General features: G+C 37.9%; 1 protein-coding gene across 4 annotated transcripts in view; it reads right to left on the bottom strand.

Moving 5' to 3' along the window:
- Positions 1 to 22,026, bottom strand: part of LOC127630851 (proprotein convertase subtilisin/kexin type 5-like) — a 64,003-nt gene that overhangs the window by 12,965 nt on the left and 29,012 nt on the right. For all 4 annotated transcript variants that reach the window (XM_052108680.1, XM_052108678.1, XM_052108679.1 and 1 more), the window contains exons 6-10: positions 11,639 to 11,727; positions 11,159 to 11,331; positions 9,652 to 9,864; positions 3,524 to 3,624; positions 123 to 226 (exon numbers count right to left, since the gene is read on the bottom strand). In XM_052108680.1, coding sequence (XP_051964640.1) covers positions 123 to 226; positions 3,524 to 3,624; positions 9,652 to 9,864; positions 11,159 to 11,331; positions 11,639 to 11,727 — 680 coding nt within the window. The remainder of the gene's footprint in view (positions 1 to 122; positions 227 to 3,523; positions 3,625 to 9,651; positions 9,865 to 11,158; positions 11,332 to 11,638; positions 11,728 to 22,026) is intronic.

Consider the following 22,026-nt stretch of genomic DNA (forward strand, 5'->3'; position numbering starts at 1 on the left):
GGGTTTCATTGACCAATTGAAGACCAAAACTTATGCTATATATTTTTTTATTAATTATTTTTGGGTACACCGTTTCTCAAACGTACCACTTTACATGTAGTGGATGAAAAAAAGGCTGTTACCATTATAACCAGCTGCATTGGTTTTCCAATCAGGGGCACTGAGGTGACCGGCACGAGACGTCTTCACAATAATGTGCTGTACGTCTCTCCAAGTCAGGAAAGGACTGCAAGAGAATAAAAAAATAAAAAAAAGAGACTCAATTAAAGATCATCTGCAACACTAGGGCTGTGCAAATACAATCATATATCGAAACATCACAATACTTGTTCTCAGAATATTCTATCAATACTTTAGAACCCTGTATGGATAGTTTTATTTATCTATTTTAGTATTCATATCATGTCCTGAAGTTCAATAATGAATAATCACGTAATCTAAATAAACAAACTCTGAGAGCGGCATTTATCAGTGCGGTCAGAGCCGCTTCTATGAGGCAAGAGAGAGATTGAAACTGAACCCGCAGATTATTGGGGCGGCTGTGTCTCAGGTGGTAGAGCGGGTTGTCCACTAATCGCATGGTTGGTGGTTCGATTCCTGGCCCACATGACTCCAAATGCCGAAGTGTGCTTGGGCAAGACACTGAACCCCAAGTTGCTCCCAATGGCAGGCTAGTGCCTTGCATGGCAGCTCTGCCGTCATTGGTGTGTGAATGTGTGTGTGAATGAGTCAACAGTGTAAAGCACTTTGAATACCGCTAAGGTTAAAAAGGCGCTATATAAGTGCAGACCATTTACTCTATAGATTATGGAAATGCTCTTTCTTCCTTATGAGTTAGGCACAGTTTCAAACGTGATCCAACTATGACATTGTGATGCATGGTACTATATTGGATCGTGAGGTAGTTGGTCATACCCAGCCTTACACAATGGTGTGATTAAACACATGGCTGTTAAAACTCCAACTCAATCATACTATAATGTTCTATTACAATCCAATTAATCTTGCCCATTAATTTTTATCATTTATATATATTTCCATCCAGGCTGTAATTCTCTAAAGTCTCATGGGCCACCCCCACTGCTCACATAATACAATGTACAGAGTATGTTCAAACATCAAACTAGAGATGCCACGTGTCCCACGTGTCCATAAACTCTATTTAGGTCAATACATTTTGCAGGGAATATGCAGTCACATGGCAGCCATATGCAGATGGATTTCCTTAAAATTTCCTGTGTGAACATAAAAACAGTTGAAACTGATGGGCCGTGTGCCACTCAATACACAGCTTTGCACGTGCACTTTTCAGATCAACAAAACCGTGAAAAACAAGACTGTTCTTTCTACTGCAAAAAATGTTGTTAAAAACATTGCATACAATGCAAATAAAGTTAAATGTATAGTAATAGAAGAACATGCCATTCCAAACTCAACATGACTGCTTTCTATAGTGTGAGTCAGATTATACCACAAGACTCTCTAGACGTTTGTCATGTTCACACATATGAGGAAAAAGACTTAAAAGCAAACTCTCCATCTCTAGGCAATCCTGCCATTTTAAAGGGGATATAACAAAGGAAAACAGGATTTTTTTTGTTCATTTTCCTTGCTCTTTTAGCTCATTAATAAAACAGGTTAATGTGCTATATAGACAATGTCATTTTCACAACACAAAACTAGCTCTCAATTTTTGAATCAAATCTTGAAATATGGGCCATGAGCACATTAACACATGACCATTTATTAACAATGCCTGTCCTGATGAATGACAGCATGAGGAGTATGTAGAGGTTAGCCAATTATATCAAAGGACATTTACATATGGAAGTCTTTGGGTGCTTTCACACTAGCACTTTTGGTGCATAACGGAGTTTGAATGACGTCAGAGTTCGGTTTGTTTGGGTGGTGTCAACGCTGTTTTCCAAACTTGAGTCCAATTGAGGTGGTGATCTGGGGTACGGTTCATGTGAACTCGTGCAGTTCACTGCTAATATGAACGCAAACATGCCAAATGACGGAAATTCACGGAAGTGAACCCTTATTGATGACGTATAATTTGCGTCTTTGCAGGCTCCTGATTGCAACTATTATGGTTTAATGAATTTCTCATACCAGCTTGTCTCAAAATAAATCACCTTCAGAGAGACAAACGCTAATATTCTTCACATCATTGCACATGATTAAATTCATCCATGGCAGACAAACATAATTGTCATTTTGTGCATTTAAAGTTTTGGTGGTAAATTCCAAAGAGATGAATACTTTAATAACACACCAAAGCTGATGTCTTCTTGAGTTACTTTCTAGTTACAGTAGTAAACAGCTGCTGCTTGTACTCACGTTGATGATGTAATTGGACCGCGGTTTGGACACAAAAATATGATGGGAACAGAGATCAGCGGGGGCAGGGGGAGGAAACGAACTCAGGTTCAGTCCAAGCAATTGAACCAAGTGTGAAAGCACCCTTAAATGGTACAGTAGTAAAAGCATTCAGTTTAAATCTAAGCCTTTTTATTCCAAGTGTGAGGCTCTGTTACAAAATGTAGCAACCTGCCTAAGTAGGGAGCATTTTAAGACATCAAAGGCGTGCTCTTTGCATACAGACTGTTCCAAAAGGCAAGACACTTTACTTAGGCAAAATGTTAAGACAGCATTGCAATGCTTTCCTCATAAAGATGGAAATCACCACAAGCTCAGTGAAACAATCCATCCACGATGACAAATGAAGGGAGAAAAATATCTACTGTTAATTCACTCAATACAAAAATATATAGATAGAAATCGTTCAATTTAATTTAAAGCGACCAGAAATAAGTATGTGTATGAGTATGAGATTTACCGTACAAGTATGAGATTTAATATATATATATATATATATATACACATACAGTCTGATTTTTTTCCCCATAATACTTTTACTGCTTTTTACTTTTAGTCTCAACGTAAATGTGTGAAGACACTCGTACGCTAAAACACCACATTTTAGCGCATGCTGCGATTGTTGTAGTTGATGGCAGAGGAGAGCACACATTCACTCTGAAGTGAGCAGCACCTGCATACTATTTATGCTATTAAAGCACAGCATTTTGCACTTTAATAATGGAGGGATTTAAAAAAATAAAATAAAAATCACATTTCATAGGGTCCTAATTAAAAAAAAAAAAAACAAGATTGGTATCAAGAATCGTGACATTTTACTGGTTTTGGTACCGACTACTGAAATTTTGGTATCATGACTCCAGTGATTGGGTAATATTTTATCCAATGTTTGTATATGCTATTTCAGGGATACACTACAGTCACCTGATCATTAGCACAAAATAAACCCAGACAGGGCTTCGGGGTCCTGAAGGGTGGCAATGACTGACCGACCGAACGCTATCCTGCTTATTACACAGCTACTTGACATATAATGACATGGCATGAAATAATTTTTTGAGCTGAAATTAACTTTTTATGTGGGAAGAAAGATATTGCACTAAATATAGGGTTTAGTGATGGGGTAATCTCAGTATCTTACTTTGCCTCCAATGCAAGAGCAATAATCCCTGCTGCCATTGGCGCTGATGCTGATGTTCCAGTATGACTGTCTGTGCAACGCTGCCGCAGATCTGTTGTGATCTAACAAGAAACAAAAAGAGAAAGAAAGGCAGAAACATTTAAAAGAATTGGGTGTGTTAGCTCCATGTGTTTAAGCTGTGAATAAATTCCCTAATGAACTGACACCGTCTACAATGCAAGCAAGCAACAGGACACGAAACAAGAACACCCGTTATAAACAGCTGTCTACACTACAAGCATGTGACGTGTTGATTTTATGGAAGTGTTCTAATTTTGAAGAAGGGGTGTGAGGGGTCCTGTGTTTATTGTATGTGAGTGTTATACTCTCATTGTAAAGTGCTGCGCACTGAGTGAAAAATCACTTTTGGGATTTAAGAATCAATATCGATATAGTCAAATGAAGATTGAGCCTCATAGAAGCATCTCTGACTGCACTGAGAAATGCCGCTCTGAGTTTGCACTTATTTAGACAGCCTGCTTCGTCTTTATTGAACTGTTTTACATGACGTGAATTCAGAAATAGTTCAATGAAATATCAATACATGAATCTAAAGTATCGATACAATATTGTGAGGAAAATAATTAAGATATATTGATATTTGATAATATTGGCACAGCCCTATTGATAACCATAAACAACCTAGCATAGGTGTTCTGAGGTGTGAAGGTGTTGTTGGTGGTTGCTAGGTGGCTGCTTACTGTCCCAAGGCAAAAGAGCTCACACCCAAGTGTCTATGATATTCTGCTCCCTAGATATGGCTCGGGTCTCCTTCTAAATGTAGGCCTATAGGACTTTTTCACCCATTTTTCATCTGGCAGGCAAATATCGTCACAGAGAAAGGAATTAGCACATCTCTCCGACAAGCCACACAATTTGAGGTATCATTCATGTCTGTAGCACAAACAGTGCGGGATGACACAGAGAATTGAACAAACCTTTAGCTTTAAGTATTAAACTGTGTCATGTAACTAATTCAAACACAGGGCTGTAGAGCGCGACAGTTTTGCTCGCATTTGCGATTAAAAATTATATTCTAGTACGACAAATTTGACCCATTTGACCCATTGCAATAAGTGTACTGCCTACGAGGAGCATTGCAACAAATAATAAATACAATGAGCCTGAAGTCTGATTTGCCATTGCCAAGTTTTGTGCATTCGAACTATAGCAGTTTGTCGTGGATGCACGTGTGGTTAAAAGCAAAATGTGGTTCTCGGCAAGCACTCTTCATGTGGAGTTAAAAACAGCACAAATCATGTGAATGCGACTTTATGATTGACGTAAAATTGCAAAGTGGATAGCCACAATTAATTTTGTGGACGATGAGGTTAAGAGATTTGATGCCCACTGCAATGAATACTCCTATGAGGATTAGTTATTTCAATAAGTCAACCTAACACTTTTAAAAACGTTTAATGTGACTTGAATTGGTGCTATTTTAGTGCATTTTTGTCTTTATATTGTGGAATACATTGTCTGGAAACATTTTTAACATTATTGTTACATATTGTACTATTTTCTTTTCTAAGACGGAACTAAATACATTTTGACAAGAAAAGAAGTATATAGAGAGTCAAATGTAAGCATTTTTTTAATCTGTGATTAACTACGGAAAATTATATGATTAATGTTTTAAGAAATGTTTAATTAAAAATCTAATTTTTTTTTAAACATATCGAATGATAACACTAATTAAATGATATGTCAATTAATCAAATTAATCACAATTAATAGCATAAATATTTACTGAGAAAACCCTTCAAATAACAGTACAGTGAAAATATATTTTATTTCTTGTATTTTTTATACTAAATTGTTTTAGATCTTCAAGCGAGATAACAAAACAAAAGCAATCTGAATAAACACAAAATAGTTCTCAAATATACATATGTATTTTTATTGAAGCAAAAAGTATCCTCTATCACCCATGTGAAAAACTTAAAGAGCTTAAATGTGCCAGCTTTAGCAGCAATAACTGCAACAAAAGATGCCGATAACTGGAGATCAGACTTTCACAACACTGTGGTCGAATTCTGTCCCACTCTTCTTTGCAGAACTGCTTTAGTTCAGCAAAATTGGAGGGTTTCTGAGCATAAACTGCCAGTTTAAGGTCCTTCCACAGCATCTCAACTGGGTTCAAGTCAGGATTTTGACTAGGCCACTCCAAAACTTTAATTTTGCTTCTTTTGAGCTATTCAGAGGTGGATTTACTCCTATTCTTTGGATTGTTGTCTTCCTGGATAATCCAGTTGCACTTGAGCTCCAACTCACAGACAGATGACCGGACGTTCTCCTTTAGGATTTTCTGGTAGAGAGCAGGATTCATGTTTCCCTGAATTAATGCAAGTTGCCCCGGCCATGAAGCAGCAAAGCATCCCCACACCATCACAATACCACCACCATGCTTGACCGCAAGTATGATGTTCTTTTTGTGGAATTCTGTGTTTGATTTACACCAGATTTAACAGGACTCCTGTCTTCCCCACAGTTCCACTTTCAACTCATCAGTCCACAGATCATTCTCCCAAAAGCTTTTAAGATCATTAAGGTGTGTTTTGGCAAAATTCAGACGAGCCTTAAAGTTCTTCTGGGTTAGCAGAGTTCCCATCACCAAACTTCCATGGATAGCATTTTTGGCCAGTGTCTCTCTGACATTAAAGTCATGAACAGTGACCTTTATTGAAGCGAGAGAGAACTACAGTTCCTTGGATGTTGTCCTTGGCTTTTTTGCAACTTCCTTGAAGAGTTGTCGCTGTGCTCGTTGAGGAAATTTGGAAGGTCGGCCACTTCTGTGAAGGTTCACTACTATGTCGAGTTTTCTTCATTTGGCTCTCACTGTGGTTCTTTGGAGTCCCGGAGCCTTTGAAATAGTTTTGTAACCCTTTCCTGACTGATGCATTTAAGTCACCTTTTCCCTCCTCATTTTTGGAATTTCTTTTGACCCTGGCACAGTGTGCTACTGTGTGAGACCTTTTAGCCAACGTCATGCTGCTGAAAAAGTTTTATTTAGGTGTTGATTTGATTGAATGGGGCTGGCAGTAATCGGGTGTGTGTAGTCCAGCTGATCCCCATTATGAACACAGTTTCACAGATTTAGGGATTTGGTAAATAAGGGGGCAAATACTTTTTCCACACAGGCCCAGTTCGTATTAGATACCTTTTTTGCTACAATAAATAACATTATCATTTAGAAACTGTATTTTGTGTTTACTCAGATTGACTTTGTTTTACGAGACTAACATTCAGCCTAACATTCCCTTTAGAGTTCCACCGGACTAAAGAAAGCCATATGGGTATGCAAAAACATGATGTCAGGTGAGTATCAACTATCCCTTCAAATGTTCAATGGTATTCCTTTTAGTCAAGTGAAAGTCAGTGAAAATTAACAGATGAAATCCTGAAAGAGGGGACCTTACTACTAAATTAGTTAAAATGTTTATTTAAAAGATAATATGTATAATAAAGATAGACAATAAGATGGCATTTTGAATATTATGCATGTATATTATTAATAATACAGTATTTACATTACGTAAATCAGTCCACAGGCCTACTTACTATTAAAATGATTGATTCACAAGGCAGATAAATACCTGTATAGGTCAGATGGAGATGAGATATGTTTCAGGTGTTTAACAGGATAATGAAGTAGTCTGATTTAAATGTTTAACTTCACCCTGCAGGTGTTCTGTGGTGGTTGGGGCAAATGCCTAGTCATGGAAATTGTGAGGGTGTTGCAGCTCCATGATTTTCTTGTGATAAATATTTAGAGTAATAAAAATCTATCATCATATCAATTAACTCAAATAAACATTCATAGACATTTTAGTAGTTTAGTAGTAAATTGTAGTACTAAATAAGACAAATAGCAATAAATGACTTACGCCAGTGCTGCTAATACCTAACAATGTAAGCGTACAGCCTTGTTCTAATCTACAATGGAAATGCTTACCTTAGCAAAGATGACCAATTAAATCACAAATGAATTACCTAAAACTATAGGAGACATCAAAGAGAAGTGCTAATGTTTGTAGCACTGGGCTCCAGTTTGTTAACATGTATTGCGAAAGGAGTTGAAAGCCAATGTGGAATTTCGCATGTCACTCATGACAAGTTAAGAGACAAGGAAGAACTGTCGGTTTGTAACTCTCAGAAGAGTGTGTGAAAGTGTGTGTTGGCTGCGTAAACCGCAGCGGTTAACACTCGGACAGTCTCATGACACACTGACCAACAAAATAGTTTGAACCAATACAGACTAGCGTAGCCGAGGAAATAGCAGGATATGTATTAAGCTGTTGAGACAGTTTCCTGGTGTTTAAACTTATTAAAGTATTATCTTGATATTTGTTTCTGAAGGGGGAACAGAAAAAATTGTCGCTTGTAACCCAGCGTTTTATTTGTGTAGATTATCAAGTCTCTGGCCATTTGGAAAACAAAAAAAATGCATCTGATAATGCTTATACTAACGTTTCCAGGATTAAGCAACAATGGTCCTTTTGTAAGAGATTTGAAGCAAATGTGCAGGATGCAGTTACAGAATTAGTCCATAAAAACGTCTGAAATCACTTACAGCACTGTTATAAGTTTATAAGTTTAAAGGTTTTTTTGGCATTAAAATGCACTTGTAACCCAGCGTTAAGTGATTCACCCACACGTTGTCTAAAGCCTGCATGAATTTCTGCAACACTTTCTTTTAATCATCCACATTATGCACTAGTTAAGCATGAATAAGACTGTGATAAATCATTTACTGAACGTAGAGTAATTTTGGCATAATCTACAACTTATAAAACATCTTATTTTTCTGTAGAAAGTAATGTTATTTCAGAGATCATATATCAAGTTTATTAAACAATATTAAGCCTAACTAATAATTAAGCCTAATTAGTATTGACTTTATCAATAACATCACCCCCTGTTCTAAAGTGAAAGTTCAACATACAATTACAATAAACTAAGTTTACTGCAAATTAAGTTTTGCTTCAGAACAATGAGTCAAATGTTCTTTGTGTTAAGAACACTTTAGCAATTCTTTAGTAAAACCAATAATAGTTAGTCATAATTACGGTATTAATATAGTTCAATAAACTTAAAATATGACCTAATGAATGCAAAACAAACCTAGAAATTCATTAGGTCATATTTTTACTTTGGAACAGGGGGTCCAATTGTCTTTAAAAGAAGATTTTAGTCATTTATTAGTAACAGCTTTGTTAAGCTAATGCGAAGTAACCTTACTTATTGGCTTTATATTGTTTAGTAACTTTATATTTGATGGATCTCTGAAACAGATTATTTATTACATTACCTAATATGGAAAAATAGTCTTACTCTACATTCAGTTATGAATTAATTACTTATTCATCTTAACATGTGGCATCATTGTGGACCCTTAAAATAAAGTGTTGCAGAATTTCATTCTTCTATGAAACAGAACAGGAGATGTTTAACAGAATGTCTGAGCTGCTCTCTTCAATTCAATAAAAGTGGATTGGGATCAGGAGTGGTCAAGCTCCAACAAAAGACAGAATAGTACCATAAAAGCACCATAAAATGAAATGTTTACATTGCTTTGTGTGATGAAAATACAGAAATTTAAGTCATAATCCACAGAAAATTCTTCCTGGAGAATCTTACTTTACTACTGTGGTTACATGTTTCTTTCACTGTATTGAAAAGAGCAGATCAGACATTCTGCTACAAATAAATCCTTTTGTGTTCCATGGAAGGCATATAATTATACAGGTTTACAAAAACATGAGGAAGAATAAAAAAACAATGATATTTTGGGGGTAAATTATCCCTTTAATACACATACTTTAAGTGAGCCATTTGCAAGTTTATTTCCCCTAAGAGTATAAACATTGTCGCTATCAAAACATTGCTTGATTTGTTTGAGTATCCCGACCAGCCTGATCAATAGCGTGAGTTCAGGTTTGTCTGAAAACCTGTTTTAAAACATTATTTTTGCAATTCCTTTTGGTGACGCTAGTGGTGCAGAAATTTCACACTTCAACTTATTTTATAGGTAGTATGAATTTTTCTGTGCTGACGAGCAAATGTAAACATCTTTCCCGATAACTTACGATTTTGCGGTCATAGTTCTCTCCGCTGCTGTAGGTGGTGGTAAGGGTGGAAGAACATTCTTCCAGATACCAGGGCTTGCGGCCGCTCTCTGCCGTGCTGCTGATGGAGATGGTGTAGATGCTATTAGTGTAGCCATCACATGAACAGTGATCGCGACTCCGTCCACCGTTTCCTGATGCCCACACAAAGATTGAGCCCCGCCCCTTCCTGCCCTGTGAAGAGGGGGAAAAACAGTAACTTCTAAAATCTTAAAGGTGCCAATTCATCTCCAATACTTTTCCAGTCATTTGTGATTTCTGGGAAATGTTTTTTTTTATACATTTATGAACCATTTTGACTAATTAACTGAAAAGAACATAATCAAAAGAAGGATTAGCTCATAAAACGAGCAAGTTCTACTCTACACAAACTCTAGCCAAAAGCAATATTTTGGTAAATATTCACTATATAGATTTGGTTAATTTCCTGGACTTTGAGGTTTTCCATGAATATGGGAACATGGTGGATAGGGTATACACAGGAGACTGTTTAGTAAGCCACATTAGAGAGTGTTAGTAGTTAAGGCTGGATGAAAGCACGATGTAATGAGATATCGACAATATCTAACAAACATCCCAATGCTGATTGTGACAGATGATGATTGACAATATCGGGAAATGACGGTAACTATTTGGATTTGGGGAGGTGGTTATGTATGATTTTTTGACCACACATTTGAAAAATAATAACCAATCCCTCGGCAGTGGGGCATGGGGGTGATGATGTAATCGGATATCGCAATATATATATTTTTTAATTATCATAAAATCATATTTCTTGCTTATCACCCAGCCCTATTAGTCTAACAATCCAAAGCCTGTGTGTCACTTGAACAGCGGACTGGTAACACCGTATAAAAGGGGATAGCATGTCTAGGAATCTAGTTTGTCTGTGCACAGCTGGTCTTATGCTATTGCAAGACTATGGCAAGACTTGCATACCCCTGTCATAGCTATTAAGAGCCAGCACCTACAGTGTGGGGTACAGTAAACTTTTCCTAGAGAGCCAAGCCAAAATCCTCAAAAAACAACAACCTAAAAACAGGAACAAATATTTAGGCATTACGGTCCTCTCCTCCAGCACTCTGTCAAGAGAAGACCAGTATTACCTGATGTCTCACAATACACATACCTGAAACATGCCTAAACCACTCCAAACACACCTTTGGCTCGGGATACACATCAATTACTGACTCGGGGAAGATAAACTAGAATCGTGTTCTAAAGTTCACTCCCGTAGCAGGCGGTAGAGTGTGAGAAGGAAAGGTAAGCGACCTATGTGGGCCAGACATGACAGATGACCTGAAAATTACACTTCATGGTTTATGAACTTTTTCCATTCCCAACATTAAGTGGAAAAAGACACAAACATACGATTTGTTTCGTAGGCTCAGTAATTGATTGTGCTTGTTGCCAATCATGTGAAGCAGAGTGAACTATATATGTGCGTTACGAGATGTTTCTTTACCAGTCTTATTCCGTTTTCAAAGGCCTGTCTGGCAAGGGAAGCAGGCCCATCTACGGTTTTGCCATCATCATCTGGGCCCCAGCTGGCACTGTATATATCTATGTGCTGAGGATGTAAACTCAGCGATTTGGCCTCTACCATGTCCGTCACATCTCCGTCCAACATGCGAACACCTGCAGGTCACCCAATAAATTAAAAAGAAAAAACACATTTAAAGTGCAACAGTAATATGTGAAAGATGTCTATGCATTTCAGTCTAGAATAGCAGGAGGAGTTCTTTGTTTTACTGTTTTACATCGGAGTGATTCTAACGGATGAAACATCTTCAAATAACAAGAAATAAAAAGACAATCGTTAAATTTTGTGGGCTTATACATATGTGTTTGTGCAATTTATTGATGATGGGGAGGGGGGTGGGGGGCAGAATTCCCAGGCACAGCGGTGGGTATAATTCGGGCAGTGCCAGTCTGCCACACTCACCCCCTATCTTGGCATTGTAAGCGATGCCCACTGTGCAGTGAGAGTTGTTGGCGGACGCTGCCACTTCACCAGCACATCTCGTGCCATGCCTGCACAAAGTAAATCATGCATTCGTGTTAATACAGACGTACACGCACTCACGCTCACACACTCACACACACATACACCATCTCTGGTGTGCATTTACATTAAAATTTATGCATTTGGAAGACGCTTTTATCCAAAGCGACTTACAGTGCATTTATTACAGGGACAATCCCCCGAAGCAACCTGGAGTTAAGTGCCTTGCTCAAGGACACAATGGTGGTGGCTGTGGGGATCGAACCAGCGACCTTTTGATTAACAGTTATGTGCATGTAGCACTGCATAAATAAAACACTGGTGACTGTATGTTTTGTTTTCTGCATTTTTCACAGGCGATGCAAATAGGTATGAAAGGTTACAAAAACTGGGCTGTAAGTGGACAGGTCATGTGGTCTGTGCTGATGATGGGATTTACATCACGTGCATGGTACGCAAGTCAAAATAGCTGATGGATAAACCAAAGTATGCCGTACTTTAGCCTTCAAGGGCTGTTCACACTGAAAGCAGCAAAGCAACAGAAAGTCATTCATTTTCAATGAGATTTGGGGTTTAAGATCAATATATGCAACAGCAACCATTAGCGACACAATGTGGGTGTGCCCAACAACTAAACGTTGAGAAAAATGTAACTTTATGATAATTAGAAGTGATGTGATGCGGTAAACACCCAATGGGGTGAAGTCAGTAGAGTTCACAGCATCTGTCCCTTGTGAGATATGGAGTTGAATGCAGGCAAGATGGATAAGTTACTGTGATTGATATCACAGCTCAATATAATGTCTATAAATCACATACTAATTAATTATGATGCATGAAAAACCATGTCAAAAATATCAGCATTCCAAGTGAGTTTGATTGAAGTTGGAAGATCGTACATCTTGTTTATGATATGATGTAAAAAAAGAGGATATCTGGAGCAGATACAAAGTTTTATTTCACCTCAGGCTGGGCATGCTTCTTCCCTCTCTCACTTGCAGTGCAAGCAGGAAAATGTCCCCTCGCTAGTCAAGAAAACTCAGCAAAGTAGCTGTGAAATAACTTCAGTGGTGGTGCGGGAAGCGGATTTATGAAAAAGTTGGTATGGATGTTTTCACATATGAGACTTCTTTAAATCTGTGCATGCTTGTAAATTATGCAGGATAGCCACCTCAGGTGAGTCAAGTCCAGGGGTGCACTGGGAAGCGAAATCGGGCCGGGATTTTACATAGAAACTGGCACATGTCGCAGCCGGCCCAGTTCTCCCGATGGCCAGTCCACCCCTGACTGGCCCCAAAGTGCATCAGCCCACCAGGAAAATGCCCCATATGTCAGATTACCAGATCTAGCCCTGGTCAAATCCCGTCTTTCACCGGACCATGTCGACGTGTTAATATTGCTCATTAAAAATGTATGCTTTTGAGTAAGTAGCCTAGAAAATGACTGGTTTAGGCTAGGTATGCCATTTTTCTATTTTCAACGAGGTGCTGACTGCTTAACAGGTTAAACTATCTTTTATTCTGTGTGCACGTCATGTTTAGAATACATTAGGTTTATTGTACTCTATATCACAGGCCTATTTTTGTCTTTCCTATAGCTTTTAGGGTTTACAAGATTTTAGGGTTGCTCTATTGGTCTTGCACTATTCATTCAATTGTTTTGAATAAATAAACCTGCATTCGCTAAAGGTGAATGTGTATCATGTTCTATATTTAATATACAATGATGATCTTGCAAGGCGAGCACGTTGCAGATAAATGCCCCTTTTCAGCAGAATTAAGCGTCGTTATTGGAATAGATCCATTATTTTAAATGGGTCGCATAAACACAAATTCTTTTGACTGTTTTCTCAAAATAGTTTTCTTTTTAGACTAGTTGATTTTAATTTAAACATCAGTGAAATTAGTCGTTCCGCACATCCCTAATTTAGAGTCAAAATTCCTTGTCATATTAGAATTACATCTCTTTAACGGATAATATATCTGATGCCCTATGAAAGCCTTTAAATTTTAGCCCAAATTCAGTTTTTTTCTGTTTGAATTATTCTAGATTCCATGTTTTATGTTTGAATTAAATCTTGTCTTCAAAATAGTGTCTTTTTAAAAGAAATCATAAAAGTTCCATCAAATTTCATTATTACTTTTCAATAAAACACTGCCATAATTTTTGGTCAAATAAAGTGCTACATGAAAGGAGCTTCGCAGTATAAATTAAAACAATGGAAAAAAAAAGGGATTTAATTCATATTTAATTAAATCGCCTCCTTTTGTGATTTTACATACACACTTAACCATATCATGATTGTAACTCACCGAAATTAAATCAAAGTGGACAGTGAAATAGCTGGCCTAAACCTTAATATGTGCTTTCATAGACAGCAGAGCTACAACACAGCAGCTAAATATTTGAGACGTTGAAGGAAAACATTTGAGAGGTTCCACAGCTTCATATGCCACATGGATTTACATCCCTGACCAAACTAAACCCACATAAATCTGGTAGAAATCACCAGAAAACAATCTCTGTACAGACAGAGACAGACAGATGAAGAGAGAGAGGCTGACTGCATTCCACTATGAAACCTCCAGCACAGAACAGCTGCAGAGAAAAACTCATGCTACCATGGCAACCAGAGTCTCAAATCTAAGCCAATTAAAAAAAAAAAAAAAAAACAAAAAGAAACAAAGATTCTAAAGGTCCATATAGCTGCACCAGATTCTGGGACAAGACCAGGGTTCAGTCACTATCGTAACTATAAACATTAAAAGGTCAAAAGGCCAGAGGACCTCCTAGGTGGTCCGTGGGTTAGACCAATCCAACTAAAACTTTCCCAACGATGAACCATCTAATACTGAAATATGCCATACACAACATAAAATATTTTAGATCTGAAGTAAATGTGTGGTGCTTGCCAAAACTAGTCGATGCCATGATGCAAAAGTGTTGTAGGCAGTTTCCAGGGCATTGCTATACGGTTGCTAAGGTGTTTTGGGTGTTTTTTTATAGGACTGGGTACAAAATGGGTCATTTTTTTTCTTCAACAATCTCAATATTGATTCTTCTTGTTTATTAGTGTTCCAAGGTCACTAGCCACTCAGCATTTTCACTAGCCAAAATCCCCAACCCAACAAAAACTGATAAAAGACAGGAGACCGTAAGTATATGAATGTGTTTGGACATTTTATTTGAAGAAGAATGATAGGAGTTAAGCAGGACACAAGCCTAATGATTTGTCCCCTTTAGAATATCTGAAGGCAAACATGACCAATCAGAACAACAGTAGGATAGAACAGGAGGAAAACTTTGCCATAATTCACAGAAGTTTAACCCCTAAATTCTAAATTGTACTTGCCAATATCAATATTAAATTTTACCATTCTTCTACCATTTTTCAAAAGTGACATTTGTAAAAAAATAAGGCTATTAGCACAGTTAAGACCATGGATGGCTCCTCAACGTGGTTAGGTTAAGGTAGATAGTCTTTTGTAAAAAATAAATAAATAAATAAAATAGCCTAAACACATTTAAACACAACTTTCACAGTTTTAATACAAATAGTCTAATAGATTCACCCTAAAAGATTTCAAATGAATTTATACCAGTTAGTGTTACTGCTGTAAAAACAATTTAGTAAGGATGATGATGTGCATTTTATAAACAGTGTATTTGTCTCATCTTTACCGCTGGTTTATAACGTCAGGCTGTTTAGCAGTTTAAGAGGTTTAATTTCCTCCATATAGCACTTTAACAATAACATTCTGAGCAGAATTCTAATGGGTCACATCTGTGGACTCCGAGAGATCAAGTGAAGCCGGGCTGATTCACACAAGTTTCACTCTGCACCAGGGCCATAGCTAGTGGAGTGAAAGGTGGTGTTGATTCTAGGGGCCCAAAGTTCCATGGGGTCCCACGACAAACATTTTGTTATTATTTTAATAGGTAAGGGGCCCAGAGCAATATATAGTCAGTGGGCCCAGAATTACTTGCAACAGTCCTGCTCTGCGCTGTCCCAGAGCTCAGCGATCTTATCTCTGAAGCACTCAGATGTGCACTGCGGTGACTCGTGCACAACCGTGCTTCAACCCACACAGATTTGCATGTCAGTTATGAGAGGCATATTTAGTGCTGAATGCAAGATCAATACAACTAAATTTGATTTGGCAGTGGCCCAAGTCGCCAGACATTTACAGAATTTTCAATGCAGGAAAAACATGAAAACATTCATTTCAATCCCTGATCAAAACTAAATCAAATCGTGAAATCTGTACCAATAACCAGCCCTAGTTTCTTATTAGCCTAGGTCAAAAGAGCCCCCTGCCAAGTATCAGGTCCCTCCAATGTTTGTAGGATTTTTTTGCTTTGCTTTCAGAATTCACCTGGTGGAAATCATAAGTCTGATCGTTCAACAGAAAATCATTTCTGGAAAATTACTTTGGGTTGTTTCTTACCAAAACCTATTGTATGGTTTAAGAAGACATGGAATATGACACATGAGCCACATGGACTACTTTTATGATACATCTGGGACATTTTTAGGCTTTAAAGTGAGGCACTGCCATTTAAAATAATAATAATAAAAACAGACAGGGGAGCTTCATTAAAACAACTCCTTTTGTGTTCTGCAAAAGAAAGAATTTAATACAGGTTTTAAACTATATGAGGCGTGAGTAAAGTATTCATTTAAAGGGGTAGTTCACCCAAAAATGAAAATTCCCTCATTATTTATTCACACTCATGCATCACAGATGTGTTTGACTTTCTTCTGCTGAACACAAACAAATATTTTTAGAAGAATATCTCAGCACTGTAGGTCCATACAATGCAAGTGAATGGTGTTCAGACCTTGGTGGCTTGAAAATAAGTAATCCATAAGACTCCAGTGGTTAAATCCATATCCTCAGAAGTGAAATAATAGCTGTGGGTGAGAAACAGAACAATATTTAAGTCCTTTTTTACTCCAAATCTCACTTTCACTTGTCTGTTTAGTTTCACTTTCACATGTGAATGTAAAAGTTAAAGTGGAGATTTAGAGTTAAAAAAAAAAGGATTAAATATTGTTCTGTTTATCACCCACACCTATTATTTCACTTCTGAAAGTATAGATTTAACCACTGGAGTCATATGGATTACTTGAATGTTTTCTTTATGTGATTTTTCGAGGTACAAAAGGTCTGATCACTATTCACTTGCAGTAAAAGCACAAACAGAGCTCAAATATTCTTCTAAAAAAATGAATTTGTGTTCAGCAGAAGAAATTAAGTCACACACATCTGTGATGGCATGAGGGTGAATAAATTATGAGAGAATTAAATTTTTTAGGTGCACAGTCCCTTTAAGCTGCATGTATTATTATTAGTATAATATAGCTATCTACATATAAACATGTTAATTTAAATATATAACTACATTTATAACTTAATTCTCTTCACAAATTGGTCCACCTTGGTAAGCGCACACTAGAGTTACATTATGAATTGTGCATTAAAGAATGCACATTGGCCATTTTACAAATCAGTATTTTGGCGGCTCTTGGCCAAAATAAGCTGCAGTGTAGACTAGACAATTTGCAGATAGTCAAAACTTTGGCTACGTGCAACTAAGTTCCATCTGCTAGTGGAGTAAAAGTCAATGAGAAAATACCTCCACATAACATTCTTGAGGTCACACATTACACCAGCACTGCCAGAACTGGCCAAGACACTTCCTTTCATCAAACCCACAATTCATATACGACATAGATGTTCCAGTGTCACCTTAACCTTTGAGTGTTCACTCACTCAAGCACACACACATGAAAGAAACATGGCAGGTCAGTTAAAGGTCAGTCTGGCTCAATAAAAACAGTTTTCCACTGAAAGTCAAGTGCAAAGCCCATGTTCATCTGTGTGAGATAAATGAACCTACAATATTTACAATAGAGCCGCTCAGTTTGGGGCTACCGTCACTGGAAACGACCCGCAGCGGTGAACCTCACGGACAAAATCCATCACAGGGAAATAGAGAGTCATATTACACAAAGTATCAGCAGAAGAACCAACACAAAACATTCCAGCACAGTAAAGATCGACAGCTTTTGTAGGACAGGTGCCAAATAACAGCATAGACTTTATTGAAAAATTAAACAAAGCAAAAATACAATATAAAGGGCATATATAAGCTTGGAAAAAAGATTTCCTGTGCTCTATTGAAAATGGTCACAACAATGAGTGAATATATGAAATTTCCAGCTGTATGTAGCAGTTTTAAGTAGGGATGTGCACGGATACCGTTTTAAACATTCGGTTAAGTGTGAGGATTCACGAACGGTTAATCTGTTTTTCATTGGGAGTCGTGAAGAAAGAATGTTTAATGCAATGGAATGTATTTTAACACTACTCAAAATAACAGCAAATAAAGTACACATTGAGTAGATATTTGGCATTTTTGGAGGGCTCTCGGGAAGGGGCATTGGAGAGAGAAGTTTAGTTTTAAATCTGTGCAGGGCTCAACAATTTTTTTCTACTGGCCCGATTGGGCCAGTGCTTCAGATTTTTCCTGGCCCTGCCAAAAGTTTCACTGGCCCCAACACAAAAATGACAAATAGCTGTTTTTACTATCATGACCGAAGATAAATATATTTAATATAATGTCCCCCAGGGGCCTGGGTAGCTCAGCGAGTAAAGACACTGACTAACACACCTGGAGTAGAGAGTTCGAATCCAGGGCGTGCTGAGTGACTCCAGCCAGGTCTCCCAAGCAACCAAATTGGCCCGGTAGCTATGGAGGAGAGAGTCACATGGGGTAACCTCCTTGTGGTCACTATAATGTGGTTCTCGCTCTCGGTGGGGCATGTGGTGAGTTATGCATGCATGCTGCAGAGAATAGCGTGAAGTCTCCGCAGTAACGCACATCAATTTTGTCACAGAGTTAAAGACATTGGCTGAGAGAACAGACTTGCTACTAAATCGGTTGTAATGTGTAATATACAGTAGGTAGATATTAGGTCTAATCTGTGAATTAACAATGTGTATATAACATTAAATCAGAAAACCCAAACAAGACTAACACTGACTGATATACAAAGAATAAAAACACCTGTATGGTCCAGAAACAAGACATGTAACAGGTGTTGTATGAGGATTATATGAAGAAGATTGTTTCAAATATTTATCTTAACCCTGCAGCTGAACAGCTCTTATAATAATAGCCTAATAGCCATAGTGATCTTGCTTCTTTTCATATCAAACATCATTATCATATCGAATACATTTTAAAATTTTGAAACCTTACCTAATTAAACGTATACTTAAATGTTTTATATTAAGCAGCTCATGATTTCCAGACACGTGTGACAACGTTTATTACACCTCATTCTACACTTCATCTCTAAAGGCGAATTAATAAGAGAAAATGTGTTTGTTTTGTTACAGTGGGAATAAAACTAGCATTCTGTCCCTTTATGAGAGCACATGCATGTTAAACAGTCTACACTGTACGGAGAGAGATGATGAGACATATGCATGGAGAGACATGGATTTTCAGTACTATAGAATAAACTGTTGATTTTTTGTGTTCCAATGTGTGGATTACTAATTTTCACCAACATGTAAAAATGAAAAATTTGGGGATTTGGATGTGCGGGGGTACTTAAAATGTTGCACAAGACGTTAAATCCCACTACAAAATTAATTAAGTGGGTTTTTTCCTCATATTTTTTTTCTACACATTGGCAATAGCTGCTGCTAAGACACTTGGAAAAGAGCGTGGACATTGTTAGGAGAGTGCACTCGGTGTCTGCACGATCTAGTGCGTGCACAGGACTGTGCATTGGTGCATCCAGTATATTATGCATTTGCACATCTTTGCAAGATAAATACAGTGAGGGAAAAATGTATTTGATCCCCTGCTGGTTTTGTACGTTTACCCACTGACAAAGAAATAATCAGTCTATAATTTTAATGGTAGGTTAATTTGAACAGTGAGAAACAGAATAACAACAAAACAAATCCAGAAAAACGCATGTCAAAAATGCTATAAATTGAATTGCATTTTAATGAGGGAAATAAGTAATCGACTCCCTCTCAATCAGAGATTTCTGGCTCCCAGGTGTATTTTATACAGGTAACAAGATGAGATTAGGAGCACACTCTTAAAGGGAGTGCTCCTAATCTCAGCTTGTTACCTGTATAAAGCAATCAATCAATCAGATTCCAAACTCTCCACCATGGCCAAGACCAAAGAGCTGTCCAAGGATGTCAGGGACAAGATTGTAAATCTACACAAGGCTGGAATGGGCTACAAGACCATCGCCAAGCAGCTTGGTGAGGTGACAACAGTTGGTGCGATTATTCACAAATGGAAGAAACACAAAAGAACTGTCAATCTCCCTCGGTCTGGGGCTCACCACGTGGAGTTGCAATGATCATGAGAACGGTGAGGAATCAGCCCAGAACTAAACGGGAGGATCTTGTCAATGATCTCAAGGCAGCTGGGACCATAGTCACCAAGAAAACAATTGGTAACACACTACGCCGTGAATGACTGAAATCCTGGAGAGCCCGCAAGGTCCCCCTGCTCAAGAAAGCACATGTACAGGCCAATGAACATCTGAATGATTCAGAGGAGAACTGGGTGAAGGTGTTGTGGTCAGATGAGACCAAAATCGAGCTCTTTGGCATCAACTCAACTCGCCTTGTTTGGAGGAGGAGGAATGGTGCCTATGACTCAAAGAACACCATCCCCACCATCAAACATGGAGGTGGAAACATTGTGCTTTGTGAGTGTTTTTCTGCTAAGGGGACAGGACAACTTCACATCATCAAAGGGATGATGGACGGGTCCATGTACTGTCAAATCTTGGGTAAGAACCTCCTTCCCTCAGCCAGTGCATTGAAAATGGGTTGTGGATGGGTATTCCAGCATGACAATGACCCAAAACACATGGCCAAGGCAACAAAGGAGTGGCTCAAGAAGCAGCACATTAAGATCTTGGAGAGACCTAGCCAGTCTCCAGACCTTAATCCCATAGAAAATCTGCGGAGGGAGCTGAAGGTTCGAGTTGCCAAACTTCAGCCTCGAAACGTTAATGACTTGGAGAAGATCTGTAAAGAGGAGTGGGAACGTCTGACCTTTGTGATTGCCAACAAGGGTTTTGCCACCAAGTACTAAGTCATGTTTTGCAGAGGGGTCGAATACTTATTTCCCTCATTAAAATGCAATTCAATTTATAAAATTTTTGACATGCGTTTTTCTGGATTTGCTTGTTATTATTCTGTCTCTCACGGTTCAAATTAACCTACCATTAAAATTATAGACTGATCATTTCTTTGTCAGTGGTCAAACATACAATATCAGCAGGGGATCAAATACTTTTTTCCCTCACTGTATACTCGTGCTCGCTCCTCGGTAAGAAGACTTTGTTCTCTCCGTGTAATTTTTGTTCTCTTCACTTGTTGTTTGCTTGCACTAATGTTATAAATGCAGCACTGGCCTGATCGGGCAAGTAACAATTCTAGCAACTGGCCTGAATCTTTCTCACACTGGTCCCGGGCCATCAGGCAGTCCTTATTGTATAGCCCTTACTGTGTGATTATAATTTTTTTATGTTTTGTGTGCGTGTGAAGGCATAATCATGTGTGACCACAAGGAAATTTTGAGGGTCAGGGTGGGGTTAAATGTTGATTCTCTCTCACTCTCTCTTTCGCTCTATACACGTTTTGCTTTTCTTTATTATCTATATGAATCAATAAAAAAAAAGTTAATCAGAAAATCAAATGGCATTGAACTTGTCTAATTAAATATGCACGACAGAGCAAAAGGGAAAAACACTGTCTTACCATTTATTAAGTGCTGAAACTCTGCTCGGTGAAAAACATCTTCAGAAAGCAGCACAATGAATGAAACACAATGCAGGTGTTTCGAGATGCATTTATAAAAAATTTTACTTCTTTTTAACGTTACTTGGTGTCTAAAAATGCGCTGAACCTGTACAAGACATTCGTGCAGGACATTCAAAGACATCCATCTATGGTACATAGAAAAACATTGCAGATGCTCATAAAAGCATGTTTGAACAGCCCCATTCTCGCAATATACTTGAAAAACTGACCCAAACCTGGCCTGATGGTTTGTCAATTTGGAATTAAGAGGTTTGTCAAAACTCATTGAGTTCGGGATGGGTTTAAGATCTTTGCTCATGTAGAATGATCTTGGTATTTGAATAGTGGAGCATCAAATGGTTAACCGAATTTCGACTATCCATGCACATCCCAACTTTTCAGCAATATTCAGTTTTTGGCAACACAAATTCTAAGTAGACACAGATGTTCAAATTCTTACAAGCTCTGGTT

Source organism: Xyrauchen texanus, chromosome 37, assembly GCF_025860055.1.
Source record: "Xyrauchen texanus isolate HMW12.3.18 chromosome 37, RBS_HiC_50CHRs, whole genome shotgun sequence".
In the NCBI taxonomy this organism is placed as follows: Eukaryota; Metazoa; Chordata; class Actinopteri; order Cypriniformes; family Catostomidae; genus Xyrauchen; species Xyrauchen texanus.